Here is a 21,137-nt window from a genome sequence, read left to right on the forward strand (position 1 = left end):
GTTATATTAATATACTTTTTTACCTCTGTGATTACCTTGTATATAAGCCTCTGCAGACTGCTTCTTATCTCAGTTATATTAATATACTTTTTACCTCTGTGATTACCCTGTATCTAAGTCTCTGCCGACTGCTCCTTATCTCAGTTATATTAATATACTTTTTACCTCTGTGATTACCTTGTATCTAAGCCTCTGCAGATTGCCCCCTTATCTCAGATCTTTTGACAGACTTGTATTTTACCCAATCAGTGCTGACTCAAAAAACTCCACAGGAGTGAGCACATTATCTATATAGCACACATGAACTAGCAGTGTATTGCTGTGAAAAGTTATAAAAAATGCACTAATAGATAAAAGATAAGAGGCAATAAATTAGCATATGTACCTATCTAGGTTTAGCTTTCAATAAAGAATACCAAGAGAAAAAAAGCTGATTTGATGATAAACCTAAATTTGAAAAATGATTTTCCAATCTTAAGAATTTTAAGTACACCCTACAGGCTTCATAAACCTGACCCTGCTACATATCTGCCCCTAGTAAGATCATGTAAAACAATACAAGTGTTGCTAACAAAAACATAATTTATGTAAGAACTTACCTGATAAAATAATTTATTTCATATTGGCAAGAGTCCATGAGCTAGTGACATATGGGATATACAATCCTACCAAGAGGGGCAAAGTTTCACAAACCTCAAAATGCCTATAAATACACCCCTCACCACACTCACAATTCAGTTTAATTAATAGCCAAGTAGTGGGTGATAAAGAAAGGAGTAAAAAGCATCAACAAAGGAATTTGGAAATAATTTTGCTTTATACAAAAAAATCATAACCACCATAAAAAGGGTGGGCCTCAAGGACTCTTTGCCAATATGAAAGAAATTAATTTATCAGGTACATAAATTCACAAGTTAGTGATGTATGGGATAGCAATACCCAAGATGTGGAACTCCACGCAAGCATCACTAGAGGGGGAGGGATAAAATAAAAACAGCCATTTCTTTCATGTAATTAGCAAGAGTCCATGAGCTAGTGACGTATGGGATATACATTCCTACCAGGAGGGGCAAAGTTTCCCAAACCTCAAAATGCCTATAAATACACCCCTCACCACACCCACAATTCAGTTTTACAAACTTTGCCTCCTATGGAGGTGGTGAAGTAAGTTTGTGCTAGATTCTACGTTGATATGCGCTCCGCAGCAAGTTGGAGCCCGGTTTTCCTCTCAGCGTGCAGTGAATGTCAGAGGGATGTGAGGAGAGTATTGCCTATTTGAATGCAGTGATCTCCTTCTACGGGGTCTATTTCATAGGTTCTCTGTTATCGGTCGTAGAGATTCATCTCTTACCTCCCTTTTCAGATCGACGATATACTCTTATATACCATTACCTCTACTGATTCTCGTTTCAGTACTGGTTTGGCTTTCTACAAACATGTAGATGAGTGTCCTGGGGTAAGTAAATCTTATTTTCTGTGACACTCTAAGCTATGGTTGGGCACTTTGTTTATAAAGTTCTAAATATATGTATTCAAACATTTATTTGCCTTGACTCAGAATGTTCAACATTCCTTATTTTCAGACAGTCAGTTTCATATTTGGGATAATGCATTTGAATCAATCATTTTTTCTTACCTTAAAAAATTTGACTCTTTTTTCCCTGTGGGCTGTTAGGCTCGCGGGGGCTGAAAATGCTTCATTTTATTGCGTCATTCTTGGCGCAGACTTTTTTGGCGCAAAAAATCTTTTCCGTTTCCGGCGTCATACGTGTCGCCAGAAGTTGCGTCATTTTTTGACGTTCTTTTGCGCCAAAAATGTCGGCGTTCCGGATGTGGCGTCATTTTTGGCGCCAAAAGTATTTAGGCGCCAAATAATGTGGGCGTCTTATTTGGCGCTAAAAAAATATGGGCGTCGCTTTTGTCTCCACATTATTTAAGTCTCATTTTTCATTGCTTCTGGTTGCTAGAAGCTTGTTCTTTGGCATTTTTTCCCATTCCTGAAACTGTCATTTAAGGAATTTGATCAATTTTGCTTTATATGTTATTTTTTCTCTTACATATTGCAAGATGTCTCACGTTGCATCTGAGTCAGAAGATACTTCAGGAAAATCGCTGTCTAGTGCTGGAACTACCAAAGCTAAGTGTATCTGCTGTAAACTTTTGGTAGCTATTTCTCCGGCTGTTGTTTGTATTAATTGTCATGACAAACTTGTTAATGCAGATAATATTTCCTTTAGTAATGTACCATTGCCTGTTGCAGTTCCTTCAACATCTAAGGTGCAGAATGTTCCTGATAACATAAGAGATTTTGTTTCTGAATCCATCAAGAAGGCTATGTCTGTTATTTCTCCTTCTAGTAAACATAAAAAATCTTTTAAAACTTCTCTCTCTACAGATGAATTTTTAAATGAATATCATCATTCTGATTCTGATGACTCTTCTGGTTCAGAGGATTCTGTCTCAGAGATTGATGCTGATAAATCTTCATATTTATTTAAAATGGAATTTATTCGTTCTTTACTTAAAGAAGTACTAATTGCATTAGAAATTGAGGATTCTGGTCCTCTTGATACTAATTCTAAACGTTTAGATAAGGTATTTAAATCTCCTGTGGTTATTCCAGAAGTTTTTCCTGTTCCTAATGCTATTTCTGAAGTAATTTCCAAAGAATGGGATAAATTGGGTAATTCATTTACTCCTTCTAAACGTTTTAAGCAATTATATCCTGTGCCGTCTGACAGATTAGAATTTTGGGACAAAATCCCTAGAGTTGATGGGGCTATTTCTACCCTTGCTAAACGTACTACTATTCCTACGTCAGATGGTACTTCGTTTAAGGATCCTTTAGATAGGAAAATTGAATCCTTTCTAAGAAAAGCTTATCTGTGTTCAGGTAACCTTCTTAGACCTGCTATATCATTGGCTGATGTTGCTGCAGCTTCAACTTTTTGGTTGGAAACTTTAGCGCAACAAGTAACAGATCATGATTCTCATAATATTATTATTCTTCTTCAGCATGCTAATAATTTTATCTGTGATGCCATTTTTGATATTATCAGAGTTGATGTCAGGTTTATGTCTCTAGCTATTTTAGCTAGAAGAGCTTTATGGCTTAAGACTTGGAATGCTGATATGGCTTCTAAATCAACTCTACTTTCCATTTCTTTCCAGGGTAACAAATTATTTGGTTCTCAGTTGGATTCTATTATCTCAACTGTTACTGGTGGGAAAGGAACTTTTTTACCACAGGATAAAAAATCTAAGGGTAAAAACAGGGCTAATAATCGTTTTCGTTCCTTTCGTTTCAACAAAGAACAAAAGCCTGATCCTTCATCCTCAGGAGCAGTTTCAGTTTGGAAACCATCTCCAGTCTGGAATAAATCCAAGCCTGCTAGAAAGGCAAAGCCTGCTTCTAAGTCCACATGAAGGTGCGGCCCTCATTCCAGCTCAGCTGGTAGGGGGCAGGTTACGTTTTTTCAAAGAAATTTGGATCAATTCTGTTCACAATCTTTGGATTCAGAACATTGTTTCAGAAGGGTACAGAATTGGTTTCAAGATGAGACCTCCTGCAAAGAGATTTTTTCTTTCCCGTGTCCCAGTAAATCCAGTGAAAGCTCAAGCATTTCTGAATTGTGTTTCAGATCTAGAGTTGGCTGGAGTAATTATGCCAGTTCCAGTTCCGGAACAGGGGATGGGGTTTTATTCAAATCTCTTCATTGTACCAAAGAAGGAGAATTCCTTCAGACCAGTTCTGGATCTAAAAATATTGAATCATTATGTAAGGATACCAACGTTCAAAATGGTAACTGTAAGGACTATCTTGCCTATGGATGCATATCTGCATATTCCGATTCATCCAGATCATTATCAGTTCCTGAGATTCTCTTTTCTGGACAAGCATTACCAGTTTGTGGCTCTGCCGTTTGGCCTAGCTACAGCTCCAAGAATTTTTACAAAGGTTCTCGGTGCCCTTCTGTCTGTAATCAGAGAACAGGGTATTGTGGTATTTCCTTATTTGGACGATATCTTGGTACTTGCTCAGTCTTTACATTTAGCAGAATCTCATACGAATCGACTTGTGTTGTTTCTTCAAGATCATGGTTGGAGGATCAATTTACCAAAAAGTTCATTGATTCCTCAGACAAGGGTAACCTTTCTGGGTTTCCAGATAGATTCAGTGTCCATGACTCTGTCTTTAACAGACAAGAGACGTCTAAAATTGATTTCAGCTTGTCGAAACCTTCAGTCACAATCATTCCCTTCGGTAGCCTTATGCATGGAAATTCTAGGTCTTATGACTGCTGCATCGGACGCGATCCCCTTTGCTCGATTTCACATGCGACCTCTTCAGCTCTGTATGCTGAATCAATGGTGCAAGGATTACACAAAGATATCTCAATTAATATCTTTAAAACCGATTGTACAACACTCTCTAACGTGGTGGACAGATCACCATCGTTTAATTCAGGGGGCTTCTTTTGTGCTTCCGACCTGGACTGTAATTTCAACAGATGCAAGTCTCACAGGTTGGGGAGCTGTGTGGGGATCTCTGACGGCACAAGGAGTTTGGGAATCTCAGGAGGTGAGATTACCGATCAATATTTTGGAACTCCGTGCAATTTTCAGAGCTCTTCAGTTTTGGCCTCTTCTGAAGAGAGAATCGTTCATTTGTTTTCAGACAGACAATGTCACAACTGTGGCATACATCAATCATCAAGGAGGGACTCACAATCCTCTGGCTATGAAAGAAGTATCTCGAATTTTGGTTTGGGCGGAATCCAGCTCCTGTCTAATCTCTGCGGTTCATATCCCAGGTATAGACAATTGGGAAGCGGATTATCTCAGTCGCCAAACGTTGCATCCGGGCGAATGGTCTCTTCACCCAGAGGTATTTCTTCAGATTGTTCAAATGTGGGAACTTCCAGAAATAGATCTGATGGCGTCTCATCTAAACAAGAAACTTCCCAGGTATCTGTCCAGATCCCGGGATCCTCAGGCAGAGGCAGTGGATGCATTCCTTGGAAGTATCATCCTGCCTATATCTTTCCGCCTCTAGTTCTTCTTCCAAGAGTAATCTCCAAGATTCTGAAGGAATGCTCGTTTGTTCTGCTGGTAGCTCCGGCATGGCCTCACAGGTTTTGGTATGCGGATCTTGTCCGGATGGCCTCTTGCCAACCGTGGACTCTTCCGTTAAGACCAGACCTTCTGTCGCAAGGTCCTTTTTTCCATCAGGATCTGAAATCCTTAAATTTATAGGTATGGAGATTGAACGCTTGATTCTTGGTCAAAGAGGTTTCTCTGACTCTGTGATTAATACTATGTTACAGGCGCGTAAATCTGTATCTAGAGAGATATATTATAGAGTCTGGAAGACTTATATTTCTTGGTGTCTTTCTCATCATTTTTCTTGGCATTCTTTTAGAATACCGAGAATTTTACAATTTCTTCAGGATGGTTTAGATAAGGGTTTGTCCGCAAGTTCCTTGAAAGGTCAAATCTCTGCTCTTTCTGTTCTTTTTCACAGAAAGATTGCTATTCTTCCTGATATTCATTGTTTTGTACAAGCTTTGGTTCGTATAAAACCTGTCATTAAGTCAATTTCTCCTCCTTGGAGTTTGAATTTGGTTCTGGGGGCTCTTTAAGCTCCTCCGTTTGAACCTATGCATTCATTGGACATTAAATTACTTTCTTGTAAAGTTTTGTTCCTTTTGGCAATCTCTTCTGCCAGAAGAGTTTCTGAATTATCTGCTCTTTCTTGTGAGTCTCCTTTTCTGATTTTTCATCAGGATAAGGCGGTGTTGCGAACTTCTTTTGAATTTTTACCTAAAGTTGTGAATTCCAACAACATTAGTAGAGAAATTGTGGTTCCTTCATTATGTCCTAATCCTAAGATTTCTAAGGAGAAATCGTTGCATTCTTTGGATGTTGTTAGAGCTTTGAAATATTATGTTGAAGCTACTAAGTCTTTCCGAAAGACTTCTAGTTTATTTGTTATCTTTTCCGGTTCTAGAAAAAGCCAGAAAGCTTCTGCCATTTCTTTGGCATCTTGGTTGAAATCTTTAATTCATCTTGCCTATGTTGAGTCAGGTAAAACTCCGCCTCAGAGGATTACAGCTCATTCTACTAGGTCAGTTTCTACTTCCTGGGCGTTTAGGAATGAAGCTTCGATTGATCAGATTTGCAAAGCAGCAACTTGGTCCTCTTTGCATACTTTTACTAAATTCTACCATTTTGATGTATTTTCTTCTTCTGAAGCAGTTTTTGGTAGAAAAGTACTTCAGGCAGCGGTTTCAGTTTGAATCTTCTGCTTATGTTTTTCATTAAACTTTATTTTGGGTGTGGATTATTTTCAGCAGGAATTGGCTGTCTTTATTTTATCCCTCCCTCTCTAGTGACTCTTGTGTGGAAAGATCCACATCTTGGGTAATCATTATCCCATACGTCACTAGCTCATGGACTCTTGCTAATTACATGAAAGAAAACATAATTTATGTAAGAACTTACCTGATAAATTCATTTCTTTCATATTAGCAAGAGTCCATGAGGCCCGCCCTTTTTTTGTGGTTGTTATGATTTTTGTATAAAGCACAATTATTCCAATTCCTTATTTTATATGCTTTCGCACTTTTTTATCACCCCACTTCTTGGCTATTCGTTAAACTGAATTGTGGGTGTGGTGAGGGGTGTATTTATAGGCATTTTGAGGTTTGGGAAACTTTGCCCCTCCTGGTAGGAATGTATATCCCATACGTCACTAGCTCATGGACTCTTGCTAATATGAAAGAAATGAATTTATTAGGTAAGTTCTTACATAAATTATGTTTTTTCATTGAAAAAAATAAATCCACAACCCGAAATATAAGTTTATTCTCATAAATGAAAAGAAAAACTTATAACATAAGCAGAAGAATCAAACTGAAACAGCTGCCTGAAGAACTTTTCTACCAAAAACTGCTTTCGAAGAAGAAAATACATGAAAACGGTAAAATTTAGTAAATGTATGCAAAGAAGACCAAGCTGCTGCTTTGCAAATCTGATCAACTGAAGCTTCATTCTTAAAAGCCCATGAAGTGGAGACTGATCTAGTAGAATGACATGTAATTCTCTGAGGCAGGGCTTGACCCGACTACAAATAAGCTTGATGAATCAAAAGTTTTAACCACAAAGGCAAGGAAACAGCAGAAGCCTTCTGACCTTTCCTAGAACCAGAAAAGATAACAAATAGACTAGAAGTCTTCCTGAAATCTTTAATAACTTCAACATAATATTTCAAAGCTCTTACCACATCCAAAGAATGTAAGGATCTCTCCAAAGAATTCATAGGATTAGGACACAAGGAAGGGACAACAATTTCTCTATTAATGTTGTTAGAATTCACAACCTTAGGTAAGAATTTAAATGAAGTCCGCAAAACCGCCTTATCCTGATAAAAAAACAGAAAAGGAGATTCACAAGAAAGAGCAGATAATTCAGAAACTCTTCTAGCAGAAGAGATGGCCAAAAGGAACAACACTTTCCAAGAAAGTAGTTTAATGTCCAAAGAATGCATAGGCTCAAAAGGAGGAGCCTGTAAGGCCTTCAAATCCGAATTAAGACTCCAGGAAGGAGAGATTGATTTAATGATAGGCTTGATACGAACCAAAGCCTGTACAAAACAGTGAATATCAGGAAGCTTAGCAATCTTTCTGTGAAATAAAACAGAAAGAGCAGAGATTTGTCCCTTCAAGGAACTTGCAGACAAACCCTTATCCAAACCATCCTGAAGAAACTAAAATTCTAGGAATTATGAAAGAATGCCAAGAGAATTTATGAGAAGAACACCATGAAATATAAGCCTTCCAAACTCGATAATAAATCTTTCTAGAAACAGATTTACAAGCCTGTAACATAGTATTAATCACTGAGTCAGAGAAACCTCTATGACTAAGCACTAGGCGTTCAATTTCCATACCTTCTAATTTAATAATTTGAGATCCTGATGGAAAAATGGACCTTGAGACAGAAGGTCCGGCCTTAATAGAAGTGGCCAAGGTTGACAACTGGACATCCGAACAAGATCCGCATACCAAAACCTGTGAGGCCATGCTGGAGCCACCAGGAACACAAACGATTGCTCCATGATGATTTTGGAGATCACTCTTGGAAGAAGAACTAGAGGCGGGAAAATATAAGCAGGTTGATAACACCACAGAAGTGTCAACGCATCCACTGCTTCCACCTGAGGATCCCTGGAGCTGGACAGGTACCTGCAAAGTTTCTTGTTTAGATGAGAAGCCATCAGATCTATTTCTGGAAGACTTCACATCTGAACAAACTGAGAAAACACATCTGGATGGAGGTACCACTCCCCTGGATGTAAAGTCTGACAGCTGAGATAATACACCTCCCAATTGTCTATACCTGGGATATGAATCACAGAAATTAGACAGGAGCTGAATTCTGCTCAAACAAGTATCCAAGATACTTCTTTCATACTGTAGCTTGGGGACTGTGAGTCCCACCCTGATGATTGACATATGCCACAGTTGTGATATTGTCTGTCTGAAAACAAATTAACGGTTCTCTCTTCAACAGAGGCCAAATCTGAAGAGCCCTAAAAATCGCACGGAGTTCCAAAATATTGATTAGTAATCTCACCTCTTGAGATTTCCAAACCCCTTGTGCTGTCAGAGATCCCATAACAGCTCCCCAACCTGAAAGACTTGCATCTGTTGTGATCACAGTCCAGGTTGGATGAACAAAAGAGGCCCCTTGAACTACACAATGGTGATCTAACCACCAAGTCATAGATAATCAAACACTGGGATTTAAGGATATTAATTGTGATATCCTTGTATAATCCCTGCACCATTAGTTCAACATACAAAGCTGAAGAGGTCTCATGTGAAAACGAGCAAAGGGGATCGCGTCTGATGCTGCAGTCATGAGATATAAAACTTCCATGCACATAGCTACTGAAGGGAAAGATTGAGACTGAAGGTTCCAACAGGCTGCAACCAATTTTAACGGTCTCTTTTCTGTTAGAGACAGAGTCATGGACACTGAATCTATCTGGAAACCTAAAAAGGTGACCCTTGTCTGAGGAATCAAAGAACTTTTTGGTAAATTGATCCTCCAACCATATTTTTGAAGAAACAACACTAGTTGATTCATGTGAGATTCTGCAGAATGTAAAGACTGAGGTAGTACCAAGATATCATCCAAATAAGAAACACCGCAATACCCCGCTCTCTGATTACAGAGAGTAGAGCACCGAGAACCTTTGAAAAGATTCTTGGAGCTGTCGCTAGGCCAAAAAGAAGAGCGACAAATTGGTAATGCTTGTCTAGAATAGAAAATCTCAGAAACTGATAATGATCTGGATGAATTGGAATATGAAGATATGCATCCTGTAAGTCTATTGTGGACATATAATGTCCTTGCTGAACAAAAGGCAGAATAGTCCTTATAGTCACCATTTTGAAAGTTGGTACTGTACTCTTACATAACGATTCAAAATATTCAGATCCAGAACTGGTCTGAATGAATTTTCTTTCTTTGGGACAATGAATAGATTTGAATAAAACCCCAGACCCTGTTCCTGAAATGGAACTGGCATGATTACCCCTGAAAACTCCAGGTCTGAAACACACTTCAGGAAAGCCTGAGCCTTTACTGGATTTGCTGGGATGTGTGAGAGAAAATATCTTCTCACAGGAGGTCTTAGTCTGAATCCTATTCGATACCCCTGAGAGACAATACTCAGAATCCACAGAATTTGTCCAAACATCCTTGAAAAATCTTAATCTGCCCCCTACCAGCTGAGCTGGAATGAGGGCCGCACCTTCATGCGGACTTGGTGGCTGGCTTTGGTTTCTTAAATGGCTTGGATTTATTCCAGTTTGAAGAAGGTTTCCAATTGGAAACAGATTCCTTGAAGGGAAGGATTAGGTTTATGTTCCTTATTTTGTCGAAAGGAACGAAAACGGTTAGTAGCTTTAGATTTACCCTTAGGTCTATTATCCTGAGGCAAAAAACTCCCTTCCCTCCAGTGACAGTTGAAATAATTGAATCCAACTGAGAACCAAATAATTTATTACCTTGGAAAGAAGAAGATAGCAATCTGGACTTAGAAATCATGTCAGCATTCCAAGATTTAAGCCACAAAGCTAAGACATAGATTTAACAATTTTGATGATATAAAAAATGGCATCACAAATAAAATGATTAGCATGTTCAAACAAGCAAACAATGCTAGATAAATCAGTATCCAAATTGTTGCGCTAAATTTTCCAACCAAAAGGTTGATGCAGTTGCAACATCAGCCAATGAAATTGCAGTCCTGAGAAGATGACCTGAATACAAATAGGCTTTCCTTAGATAAGATTAAAGTTTCCTATCTAAAGGATCTTTAAAAGAAGTACTATCCTCCATAAGAATAGTAGTATGTTTAGCAAGAGTAGAGATAGCCCCATCAACTTTGGGGATCTTTTCCCAAAACTCCAATGTAACTGCTGGCAAAGGATACAATTTTTTAAACCTTGAAGAAGGAATAAAAGAAGTACCAGGCCTATTCCATTCTTTAGAAATCATATCAGAAATAGCATCAGGAACTGGAAAAACCTCTGGAGTAACCACAGGAGGTTTATAAACAGAATTTAAATGTTTACTAGTTTTAATATCAAGAGGACCAGTTTCCTCAATATCCAATGTAATCAACACTTCTTTTAACAAAGAACGAATATACTCCATTTTAAATAAATAAGAAGATTGGTCAGTGTAAATATCTTCTGAATCAGATAGATCCTCATCAGAGGAGGATAATTCAGTATGTTGTCGGTCATTTGAAATTTCATCAACTTTATGAGAAGTTTTAAAAGACCTTTTATGTTTATTAGAAGGCGGGATGGCAGACTGAATTGAATCAGCAATAAATTCTTTTAAATTCACAGGTATCTCAGCACAAACTTACTTTACCACCTCCATATGAGGCAAAGTTTGTAAAACTGAATTGTGGGTGTGGTGAGGGGTGTATTTATAGGCATTTTGAGGTTTGGGAAACTTTTCCCCTCCTGGTAGAATTGTATATCCCATACCTCACTAGCTCATGGACTCTTGCCAATTACATGAAAGAAAAGGTTTATCCACATGATGTGCACATTAAATATATTCCCCCAGATGTCAATCATTTGAGACTGATGTTCTTGTTTATATAATTCTCTAACACTCTATTCATATAAAGACTCCTTTATTCTGTAAATGTAATAATTTCCTCCCCTATGTAAATAAATAACACTGGCATATTAATGAACAACACTGGGGGCGCTTTGGTGGTGAATGGTTGTGTAAACTGGTCAGTATGAGGACAGATCTGTATATTCCAGTGTGGTGTTTGTATTCTATCACATTGATATGAGAGAAACTGAGGCGCACATATATAGAGGCACAAAGGACAGCAGGAGAGCACTTCCAATCTGAGGCTTTTATAACTGGGATTTAGAAAGTATTATTTACAATAGGATTCTTTTTGATGCTTCTATTTAGAGAGTTTGTCCTTTTTAGGATAATTGTAAAGAGGTTTGTACACTGTGTATATAAAGTTTATTTGTGTGTAAATATTTGATGTTTTGTGATACCTGATTTCAATAAAAACCTTTTTTCCATCTGTCCGGGTTTCAAATCATTTTGAGTCATGTGTCTGGGTTACAGATAACGTTGCCACCTGGACCGTGTAGGCTTTCAGTGTGTGAAGCCGATAACAACAGATGCAGGAGGAAGTTACTCATAAATCAAGCAGGAACAGGAAGTCTACAGGCAGCTACAGCAACTGCGAGGTCAGGAATTTAGAGTGCTCTGAGCTGACTAACAGCAGCTTTGTCAGAGTAGCAGCCAAACTCACCCATGTGCAGGCACCTTGGCACAGCAGTTATCTGTCACACAGAGCCTCAATAAACTGATGTGGCAGAGAGGTCAGTGGCTGTTTAGTGTTACATTACACAGATCAGTGAAGCATCCAGGGAACTCTAGTGAAGTAATTGTCCTCTAAGTTACACAGTAGATCTTAGTCTGTTTACAAGAACCTGCATTACTTATATACTTTATTCTGAGCAATGAAATATGTATCAGCAAAAAATGTAACTAAAAATGTCTCAGCATTTACATAATGTTTTAATGCATTCCTTTGTTAATATAAAATGTTTTGTCATCAAGTTCTGTCTAAATCTTCCTTATGTGTCTCTTTCTGCTCATCTTTCTGTATACTTATCTGTCTTTCTGTCTATTATCTGTCTATCTGTTTATTTATATCAGTCTATTTGTCTTGTTCTATGTCTCTCTGTTATCTGTCTATCTATTATTTCTCTATATCTGTCTATTGCAGTGGTGTCACTAGGCTTGGTGTCACCCGTGCGGTAACTCATGGTGTCACCCCCCCCCCCAAGTAATTTAAAAAAATATATAAATATATATATTTACATACACAAACACACACACACACATATATATGTGTGTGTGTGTGTGTGGGCAGAGAGGAAGACAGACCAGTGAAAGGGGGTGGGGACAACATTCCTGCAAGAGAGGAACTGATTGCTGCAGCTCAACCCTTGACAACTCAAGTACATAACAAATCCATCATATGTTTATAGTTATGCCATATTCTGATCATCCACAATATATGTAGCAAATGCCATTTCCTAATAAACAAGCACCATAGCATAACATTTGGGCTGAAAATAAATAACCCAAATATGTCACCATTCAGAACACTTGTGCTGAAGGGCTCGTCTATCTGTAGCACTAACATATTCAGTGGCGCAGTGCATGCAGTTAGCGCTCACTGTCATAACTGTACAGCGACAGACAGGGATGGAAGTTGCTTACTTGTCAGCTCAGCTGCACTGCGCCTGGTTGTGTATGGTGCTCCCTGGCTGTCACACTGGAGCTGACTCAAAGCTGCTCCTCCCTCGGCCAGCACTATGCTGTTGCTCACTTCTGGCACCAGATCCCTTCATTTCCATATCACTCAAGCACAACCACAAATAAACCATCCATGTGCATCACAAACGGGCTTCAGTCAGTAGCTGGCAATTAGAGATAATCCAGTGAGATGCTCAGGACCACTCTAGCACCCACTGTTCTGCTGTAACAGTATTCCTCAAATGGGGGAGGCACTGTGGGTCGCTGAGCGTTACAGCCTGGAGGACTGTTAAAGCCAGTGTGTAGCGCAGCACCGAACATCAATAATGACGTCACTTAATCTCGAGCATGATGCTTAATTAGGGAAGCCCTGGCCCCTGCCTCTGTGCTAAACACCCCCTGCATCTGCCTTTGCATGGAGGACTCCTTGGCCATTCTATCTTGCAAGGCACCACCACCAGCACATCATTAGGAGGAAAAAAAAAACTGTGTCATTATTAATGAATGTTAAATTAATGTGGTGGTGTCACCCCTTGGAGGGTGTCACCTGGGTGCAGTCCGCACCCCCTAGTGATGCCACTGGTCTGTTTGTCAATCCGTTTATATGTAAGTAACTGTCTACTAGTCTGTATCTATTTATATATCTGTCTATCTTTTTATGCCTATCTGTTTTCTATCCATCTGTTTATATGTCTGTATCTACTAATGTGTATGTGTGTGTGTATATATATATATATATATATATATATATATATATATATATATATATATATATATATATATATATATATATATATATATACACACACACACACACACACACATACACAGTGGGGCAAAAAAGTATTTAGTCAGCCACCAACTGTGCAAGTTCTCTCACTTAAGAAGATGAGAGAGGCCTGTAATTTTCATCATAGGTATACCTCAACTATGAGAGACAAAATGTGGAAACAAATCCAGACAATCACATTGTCTGATTTGGAAAGAATTTATTTGCATATAATGGTGGGAAATAAGTATTTGGTCACCTACAAACAAGCAAGATTTCTGGCTCTCACAGATCTGTAACTTCTTCTTTAAGATGCTCCTCTGTCCTCCACTCATTACCTGTATTAATGGCACCTGTTTGAACTTGTTATCAGTATAAAAGACACCTGTCCACAACCTCAAACAGTCACACTCCAAACTCCACTATGGTGAAGACCAAAGAGCTGTTGAAGGAAATGAGAAACAAAATTGTAGACCTGCACCAGGCTGGGAAGACTGAATCTGCAATAGGCAAGCAGCTTGGTGTGAAGAAATCAACTGTGGGATCAATAATTAGAAAATGGAAGACATACAAGACCACTGATAATCTCCCTTGATCTGGGGCTCCACGCAAGATCTCACCCCGTGAGGTCAAAATGATCACAAGAACGGTGAGCAAACATCCCAGAACCACACGGGGGGACCTAGTGAATGACCTGCAGAGAGCTGGGACCAACGTAACAAAGACTACCATCAGTAACATACTACGCCGCCAGATCCTGCAGTGCCAGACGTGTCCCCCTGCTTAAGCCAGTACATGTCCGGGCCCGTTTGAATTATGCTAGAGAGCATTTGAATGATCCAGAAGCGAAGTGGGAGAATGTCATATGGTCAGATGAAACCAAAGTAGAACTGTTTGGTAGAAACACAATTCGTCGTGTTTGGAGGAGAGAGAATGCTGAGTTGCAACCAAAGAACACCATATCTACTGTGAAGCATGGGGGTGTTTCTCTGCAAAGGGAACAGGATGACTGATCCGTGTACATGAAAGAATGAATGGGGCCATGTATTGTGAGATTTTGAGTGCAAACCTCCTTCCATCAGCAAGGGCATTGAAGATGAAACGTGGCTGGGTCTTTCATCATGACAATGATCCCAAACACACCGCTTGGGCAACGAAGGAGTGGCTTCGTAAGAAGCATTTCAAGGTCCTGGAGTTGCCTCGCCAGTCTCCAGATCTCAACCCCATAGAAAACCTTTGGAGGGAGTTGAAAGTCCGTGTTGCCCAGCGACAGCCCCAAAACATCACTGCTCTAGACGAGATCTGCATGCAGGAATGGGCCAACATACCAGCAACAGTGTGTGACAATCTTGTGAAGACTTACAGAAAATGTTTGACCTCTGTCATTGCCAACAAAGGATATATAACAAAGTATTGAGATGAACTTTTGATATTGACCAAATACTTATTTTCCACCATAATTTGCAAATAAATTCTTTCGAAATCAGACAATGTGATTGTCTGGATTTGTTTCCACATTTTGTCTCTCATAGTTGAGGTATACCTATGATGAAAATTACAGGCCTCTCTCATCTTCTTAAGTGGGAGAACTTGCACAATTGGTGGCTGACTAAATACTTTTTTGCCCCACTATATATATATATATATATATATATGTCTCTCTGTTTCTCTGTTTATGTATATACCTTTCTGTCAGTCTTTCTACCATACTGTATATATCTGACTATATCTATCTATCTATCTATCTATCTATCATTGTTGTGTGTGTATTTAATTAAACATAACACTCAATCCTTTAATGGCAGACCAAAAAATGGTAAAATCTATTTTATTAAGGTTGTGTGAAGCCATACCTCTAGCCACACCCCAACCAAACCCATTTGCAAAGTGCCAGAGAATCGGCTGGGCAAAAGGTGGAAACCCTACTTTCTAAACATGTGAAAGGATTCACAATGGAAGAAACCTTTCACAAGTTTTCAGATCACTCTTTTGTGTAAAACTTTTTCCACACTCTGTAAATTTGAAAGGCTTTTCTCCTGTGTGACTCCTTTCATGCCTTTTTAGATTAATCTTTTGTGTAAAACTTTTTCCACACTCTTTACATGTGAAAGGATTTTCCCCTGTGTGAATCCTTTCATGAGTTTTCAGATGATACATTCGTGTAAAACTTTTCCCACACTCTGTACATGTGAAAGGCTTTTCCCCTGTGTGAATCCTTTCATGAGTTTTCAGATGATACATTTGTGTAAAACTTTTCCCACACTCTGTACATGTGAAAGGCTTTTCTCCTTTGTGAATCCTTTCATGATATTTCAGGTTATTTATTTGTTTAAAACTTTTTCCACACACTGTACATGTGAAAGGCTTTTCTCCTGAGTGAATCCTTTCATGAGTTTTCAGATCACCCTTTTGTGCAAAACTTTTTCCACACCCTGTACATGTAAAAGGCTTTTCTCCTGTGTGAATCCTTTCATGAGTTTTCAGATAACTGTTTTGTGTAAAACTTTTTCCACACTCTGTACATGTGAAAGGCTTTTCTCCTGTGTGAAACATTTCATGCTTTTTCAGATCACTCTTTTGTGTAAAACTTTTTCCACACTCTGTACATGTGAAAGGCTTTTCTCCTGTGTGAATTCTTTCATGAGTTTTCAGATAACTCTTGTGTTTAAAACTTTTTCCACACTCTGTACATGTGAATAGCGTTTCTCCTCTGTGAATCCTTTCATGCTTTTTCAGATCACTCTTTTGTGTAAAACTTTTTCCACACTCTGTACATGTGAAAGGCTTTTCTCCTGTGTGAAACATTTCATGCTTTTTCAGATCACTCTTTTGTGTAAAACTTTTTCCACACTCTGTGCATGTGAAAGGCTTTTCCCCTGTGTGAATCCTTTCATGAGTTTTCAGATGATACATTCGTGTAAAACATTTGCCGCACTCAGTACATGTGTGTGGTTTCTTACCTGTGTGAATTTTGTGGTGTTCTAGTAGATGAGACTTCCGTCTAAAGCTTTTCTCACATTCTGAAGATTTGAATGGTTTCTTATTTGTATGAATCATTTGGTTAGACTGTAGACTTTTCCCTTCTTTAATAGGTTTTGAAAACTCAGTAAATGTCTGTGGTTTATCCTCAGGGATAATCATTTCACTAGATAAGTCATAAATGTTGTCCTCTTGTTTGATGACTAAATTACTCTCTGTACATAATGATTGCTGCCCAGTTCCTGCCAATTCATCATCTTCTTTAAATATCTGCTGTGATATCCCCAATGTTTGTGAATAGTCCTTAGTGTCTAATACTTTTGGAGTTTGCGGTATCATTCTGATGCTTCGTGTAGTGAAGGATGGATATGAACTATTTGCGTGTTTGTCTACATAAAAAATGGAAGACAAATAAGAATGTTTATTCTTTATAATATAATCCATCTCAATAAAAAAAATTATTTTTTTTATACTAAAGAATGTCTTCCGTTTTGTATTTTTAATTTTATTTACCTGTAAATCACAAATTAAAAAGGATGAGATAGAATGTAAACATTACTACATCATAGTAACCTAAATTACTGATTACTGATGAAAACAAGTTATAGGGCCGCATTAAACAAGGTGCGTGTGGATATTGTTCTCAGCCAGGGAACAAGTATATCTGTATTCTGGGCAGGAGAGGTGGCATCCACCATCCTCATTTAACATTGCACAAGCAACTGCACATACAGCCCTGCCCGGCTCATGCTCAACCAGTTGGGTGAGAACATGTCTTAATCATCACAGACTAGTCATCAGTGTGAGATGTTTTGAGAGAGTGTGGTTGTTTGATTTATATAAAGAGCCAAAAATGTTAGAGGTTTAATAACACTCACTGTAAAATTAAACAGAAAAATCAGTGGTGGTTCTGGGTGGGGAACACTAGGGGAGTTGTGCGTCTTACACCCATGGGAACTAGGTAGGAATAAGTGTAGTTATGGGTGTTCCATGAGTGAGGTCAGGGCAGGGGAAGGTGGAGTTGTAGGTGTTCCGAGTACTGAACAGGTCAGGGGGTGAGGTTAGGCAGTTGTAGGACATGATCTGTCTAAAAGGACAGAGGGGGGGGGGAGTAGTATTTTTTACCCTTCGCCTCAGCCCAATGGGGGTTGCTCCTTCTTTATAATTATCACTGACACAAATGTTATTAAAAGATGCAGCTATAAATATAATACTTTATATTTGTTTAATGAGTGATCTATTCTATTTTCCCAGTAATTAAAGTCAGCATAATATCTATTTTTTTTATATTTTAAATAGTATATAAGTTTGCATATTTTACAGCGGGTAAGCACCGCTTGAAAAAATAATCAGCGGACAAAAGCCGCTTTTAGGATGAGAAGGGGGGGAAGGTGAATACCAAAAACAAAAAGGAGCAGCCAAACAGCAATTCATCCCAATGAAAGAGGCTGTAGTGGATACAGATGGTGAGGGGTGGATAGGAGCTAGAGGTGTGATATAAGTTTTGAGGGGAAAGCAGATAGGTGTAAATCTTGGTCGTATGTTACTATATGTAAATATAGCAACTTGAGTATGAACAGGACTACGTGAGACACTGGGTTGTGAAGGTGTAACGTTTCACCAACCATAACACGCAACTATATGAAAAACATGGAACCAGTTCAACAAACCATCTATCCAAATAATGCATTTGCTTAAGTTCTGAAGGGCAGGATATTCCAATTATTTCAAACATAATAAATATCTGTGAATATAAGTACCAGAGATATCTTAACTGTACCTAGAATAATATATGAAGGTTGAGCTTACTGTATACTCCCCAAATGACTGAGTTAGGTAATGTTGTTATGGGATGTTACCCAATATCTCCACCCCCCTAAATAGAGTAGGACTTAATGGCTAATGGAGTTTAGTTTTTGATGAGGTCTAAGCTGCCTGTCCAACTCCATGCTGAGCGACAATATACGTTATAAAATTTCTGTTACAGATATACTGATTGAGTATATTAATACTACAACTAGAAATAGTATATTAATATTACAACAGTAGAAATAGAATGTCTTTGCATCTTAATATTTTCCAAGAATGATAAGTCTACAACAGATAAATGTAGGGCTCCCTGGACTGTTATTATTTATGTTGTGAAGAAACCCTTAGTTGTAAGCATGCTATCATAAGTGACAGACCCTAAACAAGCACTATAGCAGACCTGGCTGCCCATAACATACAAAAATGACCTGTAATGGGTTACTCTTATATTAATCTAGGTGTATAAAAGAGTGTAGCTAAATACAGAAACCCATAGATAAATTGGCTTTCTCAGCAATCAGCAAATCTGTGAGCATAGATATAAACGAAGTAACAGTACAGCTGATACTGTATATAAATGGCTCGTGAAATTACTAAAATATCTCGATACAGGGCTAAGCAAAATGTAAGGTTACCAATGTAGATGCCATAGTTATACGCAAGAATAGTCAAAGTTGAATAGATGGCAATACAAATAGGCAAGCCAAATAAACATAACCTATGGCATATGGGATAAATAACACTGCTTGTAACTATACCAGTATTTCAAACTATATTGTCATCAGTTGAGTATGTACAGCAATTATGTTATAAAAGTATAGCCCTTTTAAGTGAGTTAGGAGTAAAGTCAGTAAATAAGGGCATAACTCAAAAACAACAAAAGGTGGCCCAATCTACCAGATCTATGATTTCCGTGTGCATGGTCAATATTAATTAGTATTGCAACAAACTCAAGTAACAAATGATGTTAATACAGTGCATAAACAATGATGAACTTGTGAGCTATTATGCATGCCATCTACAGAACGTGCCATAAATGATGCATACAGGAATAGATTAGATCTTCAACCTACTCCTGTAACATCTAAACCTGAGGGAACCTTTAGTAAGGAACTCCTAGTGTACTAGGAGTAATACAGTAAGTAACAGTACAAAAGCAACATATAAGATATACCGATTAGGGAGTGACTTGAATAACAGGAGGGGATATTTCTGCAGTGTAAATCTGTACTAACTAAATTAAGCTTGTTGTACCACAGTCTCAAAGAGATAAAACAAATTCTGCAATGTTCTAAAGGAGGGTAGTCTCGTTATTTCCGATCCTGAGAACATCATCTGGGAGATCTGTTATCGGGAAGTCGATGTCCTAGAATGGAACAGACATTACTTTAATGGCAGTATCAAGTTACCCCACACCAGATCCAACTAAAGGTGTAGATAACTGCAGAGAGAGCTTGGGGCAAGCTTGCTTCAGAGCCCATGTAGAAAAAGGTAGGTCTGCAGATGACCAGAGCCATCTGGGGCTAAGATCTCCTTCGGTCTGCGATATAGAGAGGTGACTACCATAGGACAGTGTAACCAGACTGAGTGGTCTGTGTAGATGCTCCAGTAGCTGTGTGTCCCCATCACTTGAGCAGCCTCAGTAAAGTAATGAGTTCCATCTGTGTAGTGGCTCTCAATGCTATCTAGCACGCCAGAGTAGACCTCTGTCTTCCTCAGAGCTTGTGACATCACTGACAGCAATGGAAGTTTTTGCGCTGTTTGTTCCTACACCTTCCAAGTACGTTATGGCTCCTGCACTATCACGGCTCAATCTGTGAGTTCTGTGAGTAGTTATTCAGAGGCCTGTTGGATCTTTGGGGTAGATGGAGGTCAGGTTAGCGCTGTAGCATTTGCTATTCGGTGTCTTTGGGCTGCCCTCCCTTAAGGAAACAATCTAGCTTTAGGAAGGTGGTAGGAAGATCGCAATAAAGAAAGATCTAGCTTATCTTGGATCTGCTAATAGTCCAGTAACATTTTTATAACCTGCCTGCTTCCTTAATAGCCTTTTTTTAGCTCCTGAATTATGTTATATTTGGGAGCTCTGCAGAGTTGCGTCCATTCTCTTTCCTAGCTGGCTCCGCCCCCTAGCATAATATCTATTTTACTCACCTAACACATATGAGTTCATGCTGATAACAGGCTCCAATGTCTGTGCTCAGGAAGAAGGTTCCCTTATTCACTCCAGTTACATCAATACCTGATATCTCTCAGTGCTCTGGCCGTGTCTGTAAAAAGTATATTAAATGGTTTAGACAGATAATAATAAATAATGGTTCTGATTAACTGTACGTATGGTATAATTAAAGGCACACATGACAATTCATGTGATACAGATCAGCTGTTTAGGTTATTACATATGTGCTATTGATTCAGCACAAGCATTTAGTACAGTTAGCTCTGTGGGTGTTATAATTACATTGCATGTGATACAGATCAGCTGTTTAGGTTATCACATATGTGCTATTGATTCAGCACAAGCATTTAGTACAGTTAGCGCTGTGGGTGTTATAATTACATTGCATGTGATACAGATCAGCTGTTTAGGTTATTACATATGTGCTATTGATTCAGCACAAGCATTTAGTACAGTTAGCTCTGTGGGTGTTATAATTACATTGCATGTGATACAGATCAGCTGATTAGG

General features: G+C 38.6%; 1 protein-coding gene across 1 annotated transcript in view; it reads right to left on the bottom strand.

Moving 5' to 3' along the window:
• Positions 1-21,137, bottom strand: part of LOC128659760 (oocyte zinc finger protein XlCOF6-like) — a 308,094-nt gene that overhangs the window by 285,535 nt on the left and 1,422 nt on the right. The window contains exons 2-3 of the mRNA XM_053713339.1: positions 20,603-20,718; positions 15,649-17,031 (exon numbers count right to left, since the gene is read on the bottom strand). Coding sequence (XP_053569314.1) covers positions 15,649-17,031; positions 20,603-20,621 — 1,402 coding nt within the window. The 5' untranslated portion in view covers positions 20,622-20,718. The remainder of the gene's footprint in view (positions 1-15,648; positions 17,032-20,602; positions 20,719-21,137) is intronic.

This window comes from Bombina bombina, chromosome 5, assembly GCF_027579735.1.
Source record: "Bombina bombina isolate aBomBom1 chromosome 5, aBomBom1.pri, whole genome shotgun sequence".
Classification (NCBI taxonomy): domain Eukaryota; kingdom Metazoa; phylum Chordata; class Amphibia; order Anura; family Bombinatoridae; genus Bombina; species Bombina bombina.